This window comes from Phyllobates terribilis, unplaced genomic scaffold (genome assembly GCF_046119375.1).
Source record: "Phyllobates terribilis strain yellow unplaced genomic scaffold, ASM4611937v1 Scaffold_2__4_contigs__length_985480577, whole genome shotgun sequence".
Classification (NCBI taxonomy): domain Eukaryota; kingdom Metazoa; phylum Chordata; class Amphibia; order Anura; family Dendrobatidae; genus Phyllobates; species Phyllobates terribilis.
Genome location: NW_027362762.1, coordinates 94,733,541 through 94,749,956, shown reverse-complemented (window position 1 = coordinate 94,749,956; position 16,416 = coordinate 94,733,541). Strand labels below are relative to the sequence as shown.

General features: G+C 42.2%; 1 protein-coding gene across 1 annotated transcript in view; it reads right to left on the bottom strand.

The window, feature by feature from the left end:
* Window positions 1-16,416, bottom strand: part of XPO4 (exportin 4) — a 101,221-nt gene that overhangs the window by 71,233 nt on the left and 13,572 nt on the right. The window contains exons 2-4 of the mRNA XM_073662345.1: window positions 8,837-8,942; window positions 7,161-7,302; window positions 4,185-4,323 (exon numbers count right to left, since the gene is read on the bottom strand). Coding sequence (XP_073518446.1) covers window positions 4,185-4,323; window positions 7,161-7,302; window positions 8,837-8,942 — 387 coding nt within the window. The remainder of the gene's footprint in view (window positions 1-4,184; window positions 4,324-7,160; window positions 7,303-8,836; window positions 8,943-16,416) is intronic.

Below are 16,416 nucleotides of genomic sequence, written 5' to 3'. Positions count from 1 at the left end.
TTCCTTCTGACGCATGACAATGCCAGGCCTTATATGGCTGAAGTGTGTCTGTCAGCAGTTCCTGCATGATGAAGGCATTGATATTTTGGACTGGCCCGCCCGTTTCCCAGACCTGAATCCAAATCGATGACATCTGGGACATCATGTCTCGCTCCATCCACCAACGCCACTGTGCACCACAGACTGTCCAGGAGTTGAATGAAGATTTAATCCAGGTCTAGAAGGAGATCTCTCAGGAGAGCATCCGCCGCCTATAATGCGATTTTCCACTTTCATTTTGAGTATCATTCCAAATCCAGACCTTCAGGGGATATTAATTTTGGTTTACATTGATAATTTTTTATGTTTTATTGCTCTCAACGCATTCCTCTATGTAATGAAGGAAGATTTGAAACTGGAATAATTCATTGAGTGATATCTAGGATGTGGTATTTTAGTGTATTGGAGAGAGTACCAGATGTGTGCGAATATCGAACTTCAAAAGGGAACCTGTCATGTCCAGAAAAACTATTTACCTTCAGAAATAGGGTTAATCTGCTGGTATACAGCGATAAAGCCATGCCTGTCTGCCTACAGCAGCAGCTACAGAGAGAAAAATACCTTTGTATCCTCCCTGAAGCAGCGACCTTGCCCCCTGTGACCCCGCTATACCACTGCTGCTCACTTTGGATTATAAGACGCAAACCCATTCACCCTCTTAAATTTGGAGGAAAAAAAGTGCATCTTATAATCCGAAAAATACGGTATATGTGAAGGTAAATAGCAATTCCGGACTTGTGATAGCAAATATCCTTATACAAAGTTTTGCATAGCCAAGAACCTTCCTGGAAAAATCAGATAAATGTCCGCTCACCCACAGAAGGATTGAGCACTCGGAAACTTGCAGTGCGGCAAAAGGAGGCAGAAAAGAGCGGCAATCCAGCGTAAATTCTTCCTTTAAAAGCCTCTGTCTTTATTCAGCAAAACCAAACATATGAAAGGAGAAGTCGCAGCTGCATATCCAGAAATAGATTAAAATCATTTGCAAACGCATTTCAGTCATCTGACCGTAGTCATTGCACAACTAAAAACCATCCTGGTTACATCCTAGGAGAATGGTCTCCCAACACAAAACATGTTACGGGGGTTATCTCTACCTTTACATATGACCTCAGTGTGCTATAATATACAGTACAGACCAAAAGTTTGGACACACCTTCTCATTTAAAGACATTTCTGTATTTTCATAACTATGAAAATTGTACATTCACACTGAAGACATCAAAACTATGAATTAACACATGTGGAATTATATACTTAACAAAAAAGTCTGAAACAACTGAAAATATGTCTTATATTCTAGGTTCTTCAAAGTAGCCACCTTTTGCTTTGATGACTGCTTTGCACACTCTTGGCATTCTCTTGATGAGCTTCAAGAGGTAGTCACCGGAAATGGTTTTCACTTCACAGGTGTGCCCTGTCAGGTTTAATAAGTGGGATTTCTTGTCTTATAAATGGGGTTGGGACAATCAGTTGTGTTGTGCAGAAGTCTGGTGGATACACAGCTGATAGTCCTACTGAATAGACTGTTAGAATTTGTATTATGGCAAGAAAAAAGCAGCTAAGTAAAGAAAAACGAGTGGCCATCATTACTTTAAGAAATGAAGGTCAGTCAGTCCAAAAAATTGGGAAAACTTGGAAAGTGTCCCCAAGTGCCCCAGGAAAGGAAAACCAAGATTCTGAGGATAAGTTTATCCGAGTCACCAGCCTCAGAAATCACAGGTTAACAGCAGCTCAGATTAGAGACCAGGTCAATGCCACACAGAGTTCTAGCAGCAGACACATCTCTTCAACAACTGTTAAGAGGAGACTTTGTGCAGCTGGCCTTCATGGTAAAATAGCTGCTAGGAAACCACTGCTAAGGACAGGCAACAAGCAGAAGAGACTTGTTTGGGCTAAAGAATACAAGGAATGGACATTAGACCAGTGGAAATCTGTGCTTTGTTCTGATGAGTCGAAATTTGAGATCTTTGGTTCCAACCACCGTGTCTTTGTGCGACGCAGAAAAGGTGAACGGATGGACTCTACATGCCTGGTTCCCACCGTGAAGCATGGAGGAGGAGGTGTGATGGTGTGGGGGTGCTTTGCTGGTGACACTGTTGGGGATTTATTCAAAATTGAAGGCATACTGAACCAGCATGGCTACCACAGCATTTTGCTGCTTCATGCTATTCCATCCGGTTTGCGTTTAGTTGGACCATCATTTATTTTTCAACAGGACAATGACCCCAAACACATCTCCAGGCTGTGTAAGAGCTATTTGACCAAGAGGGAGAGTGATGGGGTGCTACGCCAGATGACCTGGCCTCCACAGTCACCAGACCTGAACCCAATCGAGATGGTTTGGGGTGAGCTGGACCGCAGAGTGAAGGCAAAAGGGCCAACAAGTGCTAAGCATCTCTGGGAACTCCTTCAAGATTGTTGGAAGACCATTTCCGGTGACCTCTTGAAGCTCATCAAGAGAATGCCAAGAGTAGGCAAAACAGTCATCAAAGCAAAAGGTGGCTACTTTGAAGAACCTAGAATATAAGACATATTTTCAGTTGTTTCACACTTTTTTGTTAAGTATATAATTCCACATGTGTTAATTCATAGTTTTGATGCCTTCAGTGTGAATGTACAATTTTCATAGTCAGAAAATACAGAAAAACCTTTAAATGAGAAGGTGTGTCCAAACTTTTGGTCTGTACTGTATTTCCTTCTGATCCCCTGCCACTCCTCTGTCCGTTAGTTGTGTCCTCTCCTCCTCTTCTGGCATGGTCGGCAAATGACAGACAATCACTGCGTCACCGATTGGCTGCAGTGGTTACATGCCAGCTACACCGGAATAGAGGGAGAGCAGAAAACGAAAGACATTCTCTTATCACAAGGGGCAGGAATTTTTTTTTAGCCAAATTGGCATGAGACTGAAGTTAATTAAAGTTATGTGAAGTGCAAAGTAAGAATCAATTCTACAGACTTTAAATGAAGAAAGTTGGAAGTGAGCACAGTCGCCACTTTTAGGGCTCATGCAGACGAGAGTATAAGTCAGACGTGCTGTCTGATTTTTGACCCATTTCTTAACAATGTTATTCAACAGGGTTGTTCAGATGAACAATTTTTCTCTTGGTACGACTGTCCATGAGAAAAATACATAAAGAATTTCCAGCATGCACTACTTTCTTCCGAGTCTTGGACTCACCCATTCAAGTCTATGGGTGCAAAAAAAAAAAAAATCAATGGCTCCCATCAGAACATGCGTATGGCATCCGATTTTTATGGTTACATTTCTATAATAAATCTAGGAAACTGTATTTGATCATGTAGATTTCTGAATGTAGATGTATGAAAAAGCATCACACAGACGTCACATGAACATAAAAAATGGTTGCGGATGATTTTTCATACGTTGGTCTGCAGCTGGGGCCAAGGAATTGTAGATGTTTAAGAAAGGAACCGCGCTTAAGTAAAAATCAGCAATAATTAATTAGCAAACTGAAGCACTGAAACCTAGCAGCCATATTCCAGTAGAAAAAAAAAAAAAGTGTCAAATGCAATACAAAACTAACCAAAAAAAGTAAAAAATAGTGATCGGCACTTTTGGGCATTAGGATTGACAGTCCGAGAGCAACCAGGGTTAATATTCCCCTCTTCTACTTACATACCAGAGATGACAACCTATTCCATGACCCCTCTGTAATGAAGCTTGACCTTATACCAGCCGAATCCTGGAAGGAGTCTCTTACAAGACACCGGTGAAACATTACACAGCATTATCCTGCTGCAAAGGATAAATGAGGAGCAGCCAATGACTCCCGGTATCTGCTGGTGGAAACATTCCCAAGAGTGGAAAATAAAACCACAGCTTAATATTACACATTCATGAAAGTAACTTATGTTACTACGGGCTTTGGAAAAAAAATAAAACTAGACCGCTCCTGAAACATATTTCCATCTTCATTGCAAACCACGACGTAAGCTTATAAGTGCTAAGAATTGATTAGACGGCATCTATAAGTAAAGCATCTTCTTTTCTGTTGCCCTTTATAAATTGTCATTTTGGTTTTGGAAAACATTTTATCCAGATCATCAAGATGGTGAACAGAACAAGAACTACAATAATGTGTGTAATTTATAACATGTGGCGGGTACTAGCTGGCACTTACCACTGTGGGGTTACCGCTGCTGATCAGCTGGTTGACTTCATGGAATATGCTCTTACAGTCGATCGATTTGTCTAGAGATCCTCGCTTTACTATGACGGCTACTGCCAGCAGGATCTGTTCTCGTACGTATTTCTGGAGGCTGAAACAAAGCAAAAAAAAAAGGGTTTTACTAAAAAGTACACAAAATAAATACATTTGAGAGAAAAGATATATCACAAAAGAAAATGGAGAACTCACTAAACTTAACTTTTCTGGGACTGCCATATACATCTCTCTCTATCCATCTACATCTATATATATTTTACACATACACACACTTTTATTTTATTTATTTTTTTACTTAAATTTATGTAATTGGGGGCTAAAAATTATTTAGGAATTGGGATTCATTAAATATTTTGCGCCATTGGCCTTCTATCGGCCTCTGCCATTGGCCTTCTATCGGCCTCTGCCATTGGCCTTCTATCGGCCTCTGCCATTGGCCTTCTATCGGCCTCTGCCATTGGCCTTCTATCGGCCTCTGCCATTGGCCTTCTATCGGCCTCTGCCATTGGCCTTCTATCGGCCTCTGCCATTGGCCTTCTATCGGCCTCTGCCATTGGCCTTCTATCAGCCTCTGCCATTGGCCTTCTATCAGCCTCTGCCATTGGCCTTCTATCAGCCTCTGCCATTGGCCTTCTATCAGCCTCTGCCATTGGCCTTCTATCAGCCTCTGCCATTGGCCTTCTATTAGCCTCTGTTTTGTGCATTCTTTTGTTGATTGCAGAACGAGTATACTAAGAATCCGTCAGAGAGCTCATCACAACGGTCTAAGGCCTCCTTCTCATGTCCATGCTTGAAGTATGTGTTCTAATATAAAATTATATATATATATGTGGAGTATTGTCAATAGGAAGATGAGAGACACCAGAGCCAACAATGCAGACGAGCTGAAGGCTGCTATCAAAGCCACCTGGGCTTCCATAACACCTCAGCAGTGCCACAGGCTGATCGCCTCCATGCCACATTGCCGCATTGATGCAGTAATTGATGCAAAAGGAGCCCCGACCAAGTATTGAGGGCATTTACTGAACATACATTTCAGTCGGACAACATTTAGGATTTTAAAATAATTTTTCAAGAATACAGTATTCTAATTTACTGAGATAATGACTGTTGTGTTTTCATTGGCTGTAAGCCATAATCATCAACACACAAATAGATCACTCTGTTTGTAATGACTCTATATAATATAGGAGTTTCACTTTTTATATTGAAGAACTGAAATAAATTAACTTTTTAATGATATTCTAATTTTATATGAGAAGCACCTGTATGCTTGAGAAAGGCTCACATTTGGAGCCAAAATGTCGCATCAGTCCTTATGGGCTAATAGCACCCTTTTTTTAAAAAAAAAAAAAAAAAAAAAGTGATTTGTGTTCATATTTTTGCATCTATTTAAAAGGTTTGGTATTTGCCTGGAGGACTTGCACCCATTCAGTATTGTTTGCTTGCTGGTGCTGCTTCTTTTTTAAGAAGAGAGCTATAGATAGATATACACACACTTAGCTCCACATTGACGCTCAGTGACACGGTTTTCAGCACAATACAAGTGAATGGAGGGCGCAATGCGACCCCGAGGGTACTGTGACAAGCAAGTTGAAAAAAAAAAACCCTACAAGACTGGATTTCTTGTGACTTGCTTGTCGCAGGACCCTCGGGGTCACAATGTGATTGCACTCACTTGTATTGCGCTACAATGTAGCACTGGCACCAAGCGAGCCTTGGTTGCATGACGGGTGTTGTGGCCAAAGTCTCCGTGTAGCCCTAGCCTAAAAGGACCACCTATTTTGACCTTACTTTTTTAAATTTTTTAAAATTTTTGCATTTCCAAAATTTACTACTCTTCTATTTTGGATCAACACAGTTAAATATGACGGCTTATTACTTTTATTTATTTTTTTTTTTGCAGGATAATTGGTTGATTTAATTGGAACCATAACATATTACTTTTATTCTACATGTTAGTACATATTTGGTACTGCCTCCTTATTTGTATAGTTTTTGCATTTTATTAATTTTGTAGTTTAATGGTGAAATTCATGATCTCCTATTAAGTCCAGATATAGGCAAGACTTCTTAGAGGTTCTAACACGGTGGGCACAGGGGTCTTCTGTAAGCCAAAGACCATCATGGTAACTTATTGGCACCACAAAATTGCATCGAGTTAAGGTGTTCAGCTTTTAACAAATCCAATCGTGTAGGGAGTGGATTGGGGTAGGACTCGCACCCATCTAAGATTGATAATATATCTCAAGAATACGTCAGCAATATGAAAGTAGTAGACAACCCCAACATTTTTTTTTCCCACCCAATTTTACATAATCATACTGCTTTACAAAATCACACAACCAAGTGTAATGTGTGTGTAATGTGCGCCCTCTGCTGGTCCATTATAAAACTGCAGCTAAGAATAACGGAATTATTAAGGAAGCACCCCCCCATCAAAATGTTTATCCTCTTACTATATTGCAGTCATCATATTATATAGCACTGTGTACTTACAATTGCTCGCTTTGCCTTTCTACCCAGATAATTCCTCTGGTTTCCATTAAGTCTATGACATCACGTGATTAAAAACTGACTAGCTGAGTCCTTCTAAGCTCCATGTAGAAACAGGAGGTCAATTTTCTCTGCACAAGTCACTGCAAAAGTATATGGCAGGGGGGAGGAGAGAGAAGTTTGGTCAGGAGTTGAAAAGGGGAATAATAAATGGAGGGACAAGAGACTTATTTCAACATAGAGCAGAGAAAAGAAAATAATTTACTGGGTAGAAAAGCAAAATGAGCAATTGTAAGTACACAGTGGTATATAATATGATGACTGCAATATATTAAGAGGATAAAAACTTTGATGGGAGCGATTCATTAATACAAGCACATTGTAGTACTTGCTTGACCGATACAAAGATCCCATGGAGGTGCCGTCTGCACTTACTTGGGCCTTTGTAAGACATAAGTTAGTAGGAATGTTCGGAGTGACTCTATGCTACTTTTTTCCAGCAGTATCCATTCTCTTACAACAGCTTCCATGATCGCCGTGGCAGCTTGAAAAAGGACGTAGTCCACTTTACTAGTTTCTGTGAGGAAAACATAGGGAGAAAAAAAAAAAAAGTTGTAGTTATGTCACTACATACAACAGAAGCAGACATCAAAATATCAAACTATCTTACAAGTAAATAAAGCATTTATGAGGCTCTTTAGACTGGTGCCACAAATGACCTGACTAATCTAGAACAAATGAAGCAACTTTACAAATTTGTAAAACAAAAAAAAATATATAAAAATTGCATTGCTTACACTGTTCCTATGAAGACCCAAGTGTCTCCATGGTAACAGACATCAAACAAACCCTGCGAAGTCTGATCCTGCAGTCACATCCCAGTTCATTACATCACCTGTGTGCAGTACAGGAGATCCGAAAAATGAAGCTTCAGGTCTCCAATGGAGACTATTGAAAAATGCAAAAAAAAAAAAAAAAAGAATATCTGTCTATCGTTTAAATCACCCCCTTTCGCCTCATTCAAAATAAAAAAAATAAATGAATAAAAAAATTAAAAAAACCACGTTTAGTATTGCCATGTTTAGAGTCTACCAATATAAAGAAAGAATTAAATTGATCGGTAAACGCCGTAATGAGAAAAAAATTCAAAACATCAGAAATACGTTTTTCTGGTCGCTGCAACATAGCAATAAAATGCAATAACGGGCGATCAAAACATTGAATCTACCCCAAAATGGTATGAAAAAAAACTTCAGCTCGGCGCACAAAAAATAAGCCCTCACCAGGCCTAAGATCACTAAAAATGGAGACGCTACAGGTCTCGGAAAATGTTTTTGCTTTGTTTTTTTTTTAAGAAAACTTTGGATTTTCTGTTCAACACTTAAATAAAAAAGAACTTGTACATGTTTGGTATCGACAAACTCGTAATGACCTGGGGAATAAGAATGGCAGGTCAGTTTTAGCATTCAGTGAACATGGCAAAAAAAAAAAAACACTGGAATTGCACTTTTTTTTGCAAATTCTCCATACTTGTTTTTTTTTCCCCCGTTTTCCAGTACATGATATGGTAAAACCAGTGATGTCGTTGTCCCGCAAAAAATAAGCCCTCACATGGCCATATTGACCCAAAAATAAAAAAGTTAAGGCTCTGGCAAGAAGGAGAAAAAAATAAAAACGCAAAAAGGAAAATGGCCCGGTTATTAAGGGTTTAAAGGCGTTTTCCCACAAAAAAAAAATAATTTTAATCAATAGATCTTGGAATAATAATAATTTCCACAATTGGATGTGTTTAAATAAAATGTTCCTGTGCTGAGATAATCTTATAAATGTGCCCTGCTGTGTACTGTGTAATGGCTGTGTCTGACCGTACAGGAACATAGTCTGATCATACCACAGCTCCTGGGCAGGCGAGGAAGCAAAAGAGTATACAGACAGGACAGCAGGGGATCACAGATCATTCTTTGAAGTAAAACATTGTTTAAAAACAGACAGTGAAATGTTTAACCTCACAGAAAGAATCAGCTGTGATCCCCTGCTAGAAGAGACAGCAAACACATTATACCGAATACCCCAGCTCCCATGTCCCCTACCAGAAGCTTAAACATACTCACCTAATATATGTTTGCATACAGCGAAGGGCGACTTTGATTTTCTAAAGGAGAGAAATATGTGTTCTGCGTGCTGCCGTTGTTCATTATTGACCATGGATGGCGGAGCCTAGAAAAGCAGAGAAGACATGACAGAGAAGGAAGTTAACATTTGTAGCCTTTTATTTCCACTTAGGACTGATTCCCTGTTTATCTAACCCTTCATGGGTGGGCAACATGTTCGCGATTAGGGGTGGGACTCTGGTCAGATAGCATGAGCCCTCTGAGCAGTGGTCTGTGTCGGAAGGATTGGCTGATGTACCCTGTGCTAGGACGCATCTTGCTGCAGTAGAAACCCCCCCGCACTTTATACGCAGTGTGGACTCCTCGCAGGAGGGGTCTCGGTGTACAAACTCCACCCCTGCTGACACTGTAGGAAATGATTGAGAACCAACAGGTGAACGATCCAAGTTTCACTGCTAGGTTTAGCAACAACCTGAAAGAGAAATGTGATTTTTTTTCTGCTTCTCATTCCTTAGTTTTGATTCTCAGTCTCCTTTTAAACCTAAATCTCTGAATAAAGGGAGTCTGTCAGCCGAAACTGATGAAGCACAAAGCATTGAAGGTGATAGATCCCCCAAAAAACGCCTGTAGAAACGGAAGTTCAATCAAACATAGTAATCAGGGTGCTCAGTGCACCTTGGGTGTTGCCAATAGGCTCAGTGCCACACCAAGCAACCAAAAGGGGCGGCTGAGAGACACCAAGCAACCAAAAAGGGACGGCAGAGAGACACCAAGCAACCAAAAAGGGACGGCAGAGAGACACCAAGCAACCAAAAAGGGACGGCAGAGAGACACCAAGCAACCAAAAAGGGACGGCAGAGAGACACCAAGCAACCAAAAAGGGGCGGCTGAGAGACACCAAGCAACCAAAAGGGGCGGCTGAGAGACACCAAGCAACCAAAAAGGGACGGCAGAGAGACACCAAGCAACCAAAAAGGGACGGCAGAGAGACACCAAGCAACCAAAAAGGGGCGGCTGAGAGACACCAAGCAACCAAAAAGGGGCGGCTGAGAGACACCAAGCAACCAAAAAGGGGCGGCTGAGAGACACCAAGCAACCAAAAAGGGGCGGCTGAGAGACACCAAGCAACCAAAAAGGGGCGGCTGAGAGACACCAAGCAACCAAAAAGGGGCGGCTGAGAGACACCAAGCAACCAAAAAGGGGCGGCTGAGAGACACCAAGCAACCAAAAAGGGGCGGCTGAGAGACACCAAGCAACCAAAAGGGGCGGCTGAGAGACACCAAGCAACCAAAAGGGGCGGCTGAGAGACACCAAGCAACCAAAAGGGGCGGCTGAGAGACACCAAGCAACCAAAAGGGGCGGCTGAGAGACACCAAGCAACCAAAAGGGGCGGCTGAGAGACACCAAGCAACCAAAAGGGGCGGCTGAGAGACACCAAGCAACCAAAAGGGGCGGCTGAGAGACACCAAGCAACCAAAAGGGGCGGCTGAGAGACACCAAGCAACCAAAAGGGGCGGCTGAGAGACACCAAGCAACCAAAAGGGGCGGCTGAGAGACACCAAGCAACCAAAAGGGGCGGCTGAGAGACACCAAGCAACCAAAAGGGGCGGCAGAGAGACACCAAGCAACCAAAAGGGGCGGCAGAGAGACACCAAGCAACCAAAAGGGGCGGCAGAGAGACACCAAGCAACCAAAAAGGGCGGCAGAGAGACACCAAGCAACCAAAAAGGGGCGGCAGAGAGACACCAAGCAACCAAAAGGGACGGCTGAGAGACACCAAGCAACCAAAAAGGGACGGCTGAGAGACACCAAGCAACCAAAAGGGGCGGCTGAGAGACACCAAGCAACCAAAAAGGGACGGCTGAGAGACACCAAGCAACCAAAAAGGGACGGCTGAGAGACACCAAGCAACCAAAAAGGGACGGCTGAGAGACACCAAGCAACCAAAAGGGACGGCTGAGAGACACCAAGCAACCAAAAGGGACGGCTGAGAGACACCAAGCAACCAAAAGGGACGGCGGAGAGACACCAAGCAACCAAAAGGGGCGGCTGAGAGACACCAAGCAACCAAAAGGGGCGGCTGAGAGACACCAAGCAACCAAAAGGGGCGGCTGAGAGAGTTTTATTATGTAAAAGGTGGTGTCCCAAATGAACAACCCCAGCAACTTAACTGCAGGATAATGTAATAATACTCCATGGTACCTAGTATAAATAAATAACAAGATGCGACCAGGCGTTACAGCCATAAGATTTTAAACATTCATTAAACAAGGAGGGTTTTTAGATCATTTATCAAGAAAGACTAACTCTTAAAGTGGTTTCCAAAACTTTAAAAAATAAGTTGTTTTTTTTTTTTACTAAATCTGTGTATATGTTTATGTAGTGTGAGTGTTATACTATTATACTCATTTACGGCTGTCTTCTCCAGTAACCAGTACCGTTCCGTAGGGTTAAATCCTAGCTGTACAGGCCCTGATTATTTGCACCTGGCTGGCTCTGCATATAACCAGGCTAGCTGTTCACCTTAATCAGCTGGTGGAAGCTGACCAGAGTGGATTGGATCTGGAGGAGGAGAGACAAGCCAGAATCTCTGAGAAGAGACTGCACAGGCCGTGTGCACCAAGCTGCAAGTATCACTGGATGCTATGGACAATAGCTGTTGTGTTTGACCAAACTGGGAGTAGTAGCTCAGCCGTGTGTGAGTAGCCAGGGTCTATTTTGTTGGACAAGACTAGGGATTTTGTGTTCATAGTTTTGTTTTGGTACTGTGCAACCAGTGGAAATAAACATCACATAGTTGCGACCCTATAAACCAGTGCCTGTGTGGACGCTACCTAATGCCTGAGAGACTGAATCCCTAATAGATTATATTCAATCACGGTATATACTGGGTAATTAGGCTCTAGAAATTTCGGCTCTTTATAAGCACGCTTCCTTCCCAGCACAGGCTCTACCTACTGAGGAAATAGCGCCATCTAGAGGACACTCTGTCATTACACTCAATTACACCAAATCGCAGATTGTGTTTGCATCTTTTGAGCTAGAAAATACATTTTATCTGTAGCTTCAAACCAAACACTAAGCCGACCTAACAATTTCCTTATATAAATGCTTCCTACACACAGTGCAATATGAGTGCATGTATGGCTGGATGAACCCTGGCTCACACAGTAACCCCGAGTACAACAATGTGGGGAAAAAAAAACAAAAAGATGCTACATTGCAGAGCCGCTGAGCTCAGGGATTGGCTGCAGCGGTAATGTGCACTGTCGATGCGACACTGATGCTGCAGCCAAATCGGATTTTGTTATTTTACACAAGACCTAACATTACCATACCAATTTTATTTTATTTTTTTTAAAGAGAAACAACCCTCTAAGATCTTCCTTCACTGGAGTTTATACGTCACGTAGGGTGTGGGAAAGACTTAGTGCAACACAAAAGGGAAGAGGAAAGGGGAGCCCAGAGTTTAGGGAAAGGGGGGAGTGGAGACCTCCTAGGCTGATCTACTGTCACCACTAACGTCCCTATATTGGTTCTTCATCAATCGCCGCACGCGAACCTCGCCCTGTCTTTCACTGGTGTTGGGCCCTGGCTAGGGAAGGGAGGGGATGAGTACTAGTCGATCCCCACTGACCACTAAAGACAACAAGCAGGAACAAACAAGAGAAGATAGCTTAGCTTTTAGCTGACTTCAGAGAGATGGAACACCCATCCTCAAAGCTCCAGAGAGGATGAAGTAATGCACTTGCTCCAAGTCTTCACAAAGTAATGAGTATCGCCGGCACCTCCCTCTAACAGACAGCAGGTATTTATACATTCAGGCCAGGGTGTTAATTAGCCAGAGGAAGGTAGCCACTGGGTCCTAGAGAGACAGCCTCTAAGAAGGTGTCTGCAATGCCAAATGTAGAGATCTCCTGCAACCAACTGCAGGGCGACTGTCACTTCGGACACATCCGTGACAGTTTGCTGAGATTATGCCACAAGCCATTTTAAAAGGCAGAGGGTAAAATCTGGTGCAAACTTGCAGTAAAATCCACAGTGGGAGTCATTCTTCTCCACAGCAGGAATGCACTCCAAGCACTAGATGGGTAACAGAGGCTTCTATTTATTCCAGCCTGCTTGCTGACAGTTTCCAGTTAGTAATAGTTTATTTCCTACAATACTGCACCAGTAAAAAAAATTAAAATAAATTGAAAACAGAAATCTGCAAAAACAAAGAGGGATGTATTTTGCAGCAAATTGTGCAGTTTTTGTTGTAAATTGCTTGGCGGATATTCTGCGGATATCGCTTGAATTGACGAGGGTAAAAATTCACAGCATAAGTTAATGTGATACAAATTGAAGATCTGCACCTCAGGTCAATTTACGCAGCAGATTCTTTACAATGTATGGGTCAGATCTGAAGCGTATTCACAGCATAGGAGCATACACCAAAAAGATATAGCATGACTCAATTTGTTATTGTTCCCCATAAGAGGACAAAAAACAGATTAATGTGTATACTATACAGCACATCATGCAGATTGCACTACGAGGAATTTATTCACTCACATTTTATCCTAGAAACCATAAACTCCATAGAATGCATTGAGCAGAGTGTCTCCTTCCCGCATAGAAAACACACAGATAACACCTCGAAGGACACAACCACAAGTGTTGCAATAAAAGGTGAAGATACGGGGCAGCATGGCGGACCCTCGCTTGTTTGCTGTAGACTTTCAGGGCAAGTATAGTGATACTATGGAAATAAGTGAATGGGGCTGTGCTGCACTGCCCCAGACCTCAGGAGAAAAATAAGGGAGCAGTCATGCGAACACGGGTTATCCAGGCTTTTAAAATCCTAATAAGATCAGCAGGGATCTGACTCCCATCATCCCCATTCATCAGCTCTTTCACAGGACCATGGTGCTCGGCCTCCATAGTTTAAAGCAAACATAATATATGCTGCAGGGCTGTGGAGTCCAAGTTGATGTCTTTTTGGTGGAGTCGGTATAAAATGGACCGACTCCTAAAATATATAATAAATTGGGTACAGTAGTACAATGCAGGATGGGCTCTAAATGTTTTCATAAGAATTTGGGAAAGTTATGTAATGTCTTATAAAATGTCTGTTCTGTTCCTGATCTCAGAATCTCTGCCTTTAGTTGAGATGAATCTGTGCTGCACTTTATGTACACGCTCAGTAGTGAGGTACAGCTGTGGAGTCAGGGAAATTGAGGAGTCGAAGGTTTGGCATACTGACTCCACAGCTCTGCTTGCAACGTCTGTGCTGGGGATTGCAGCTTTGTCCCATTCAGACGCAACGAGCAGTATTTTCGACCAGTAGATCACTGCCCAAAGTCAGAACCACGCCAAACTAATCGGCCACCAATATCAGTGTCTCTGATGAATCGGGCCCGCAGTGTTCATGCTACGCGAGAACATCAAAGCTTTCACGCCAGAATTCTAACATAAAAGCTTTGAAAAGTCGAAAAATTTAGGCGGAACTTGGGAGTTGTGCCAAAATTATAGGACTTAGGCCGGGGTCCAACTAGCATATCACATCTAATGTGAGTGCATCGGATGCGATATGCTAATGACACTCGGCTCTGCTGCGAGCATGAGCCGAGTGTCAGTGCTCTGTGCTCCGATTTCTCAGTCTCCTCTGTTGCCGGTGTCTGCAGGAATCGCACTGCACTCCGGTGATATCCAAGTGCAGTGCTTTATTTCATAAGCACCCATAGACTTATATGGGTGTGTGTGAACCGAATTTTGCATGCAATCACAGCATACATTTTTTTCAGATTGCATTCGTTCAATTTAGTGAGAGCGAGCCCTTAAACTGAAATTGAACACAGAACTTTGTGGAAAAGTATGCAGTAGAAGAAAAAAAAATCAAGTGTTGCCCAATTCATGAAGACCAGCGTTGTTCACGCTGGTCTTGATGAATCGTGCCCTGCGATTCATTTATTTTTTTCCCGCTTTCTTCTGCATACTTTTCTCCACTAATTTCAGAGTTCAATAGTTCAAGCAAAGAAGATGTTATTTCGTGAAAACCCGAACCCGCTTCACACTTAAAGACGCTGTTAAATTGTGTGTTTTGTGGTACATTTTTTTTCCTTATAACCTTATAAAGGGAGCCTGTAAAAAAAAAAAAAAAAAAACCATGTAAATTAAAATAAAAAAAAAAGTTGCGTTTTTAATTTCAGAATTCCACTTTTTCTGCACAAAAAAATAACTTGAAATGTGCACCGAAAAACGCTGCGTCAAATCCACGCTAACTTACTTCAAGTCTGCACCGACGCTCAGGTTCCACTGGGAATTTCATAAACTGAACAGTCCAATAATTTCTTATTAAAAACAGATGTGATATTAACTGGCACCAAACTGCCTGCAGGAATTTCTAATTATCCGTTTAAAAAAAAAAGAGTTGAGGTTGTGCTTTTTCCAGCCAAAAAATTGTGTGCGTCACACACAAATGAACGAGGATTTGGTCAGTCACATGCACTCTTAACAATAATGGCCCCCAACAAACCTTTCCCCATCGTTCTGGTGGGGTTTGGGGATGGGTGGACTCCCCTTGACAAATCTTAAGAACCCACACCTGCTCCAGGCTTCTTCATGGATGACCAAAGTGTTCACTGCCAATTTCTGCTGCTCACTTCTCAAAGGAGGCAAGCAAGGGGTTGCAGGGAGGTGCAGGACATCAGAGGGGGTATTTCAAGGTCACCCACAATCACTCTGCGCAACTTTCTCAATGCCCTGTAGACAGGTTTTGGCAATTAGGTAAATTGACCGCATCCAATCCAGAGTGATCAATTCTAAAAGCTTTTGGAATCAATCACCCTAGATTGGGTGCTGTCTATTTACCTATATGCGGTTACACCTCTAAGTGGGTTCCTTGGAGATTTTTAACGTGCGTCCTTCTCAGCGAGAGCTGCCAGCTACACACTTTCTTTACAGATTTTGGCAATGTCTACCTGCACCTAAAACTATTACATTGAGGAAATACAGGCTGCCCAAACAGCATCTATATACTTGTAACTAATGTGTTTGATATTCACTTAAGACTTTGGTTATAACAGGATAAATTCCACTACTTAAATATTAAGGAAACACCTAGTTAAGCAAGACTATAAAACTATAACTTTACAATTATCATTAGACAGTGGTCTCGATTCAGTAAAGAGGTATTTTCAACTAGTCTCTTGAGCAGCTCAGAGCTATGCAGTCTCCTTACTTCCTGGTTTATGGCAGGCGCGCTCTCCTTCTTGAGTGACAGCTCTGGTGAAGAGTAATACTGTAGTATTAGTAGAAATATAAAGCTCAGCACAAGTTCTGATGCAACAGGTTCAGCTATCAATGGTTTGTTCTGGAGTCTGCACTGCTATCCCTGTATTTACACAGAGAGATATAGGCCTTGAGTAAGACTGATAGCTGGGGGGCTGGTGATTTAGGACTACATCTCTTCAAAAGATTAGCGGAGGAGGGAGATCAGCTAACTGCTGTATAGAAATCAAGTGGTTGGGATGTTAAAGCATCACTCCATAGTTTTGTTTTTTTTCAGCGCTGGAGTGGCGCTTTAAATGTAAGCAACT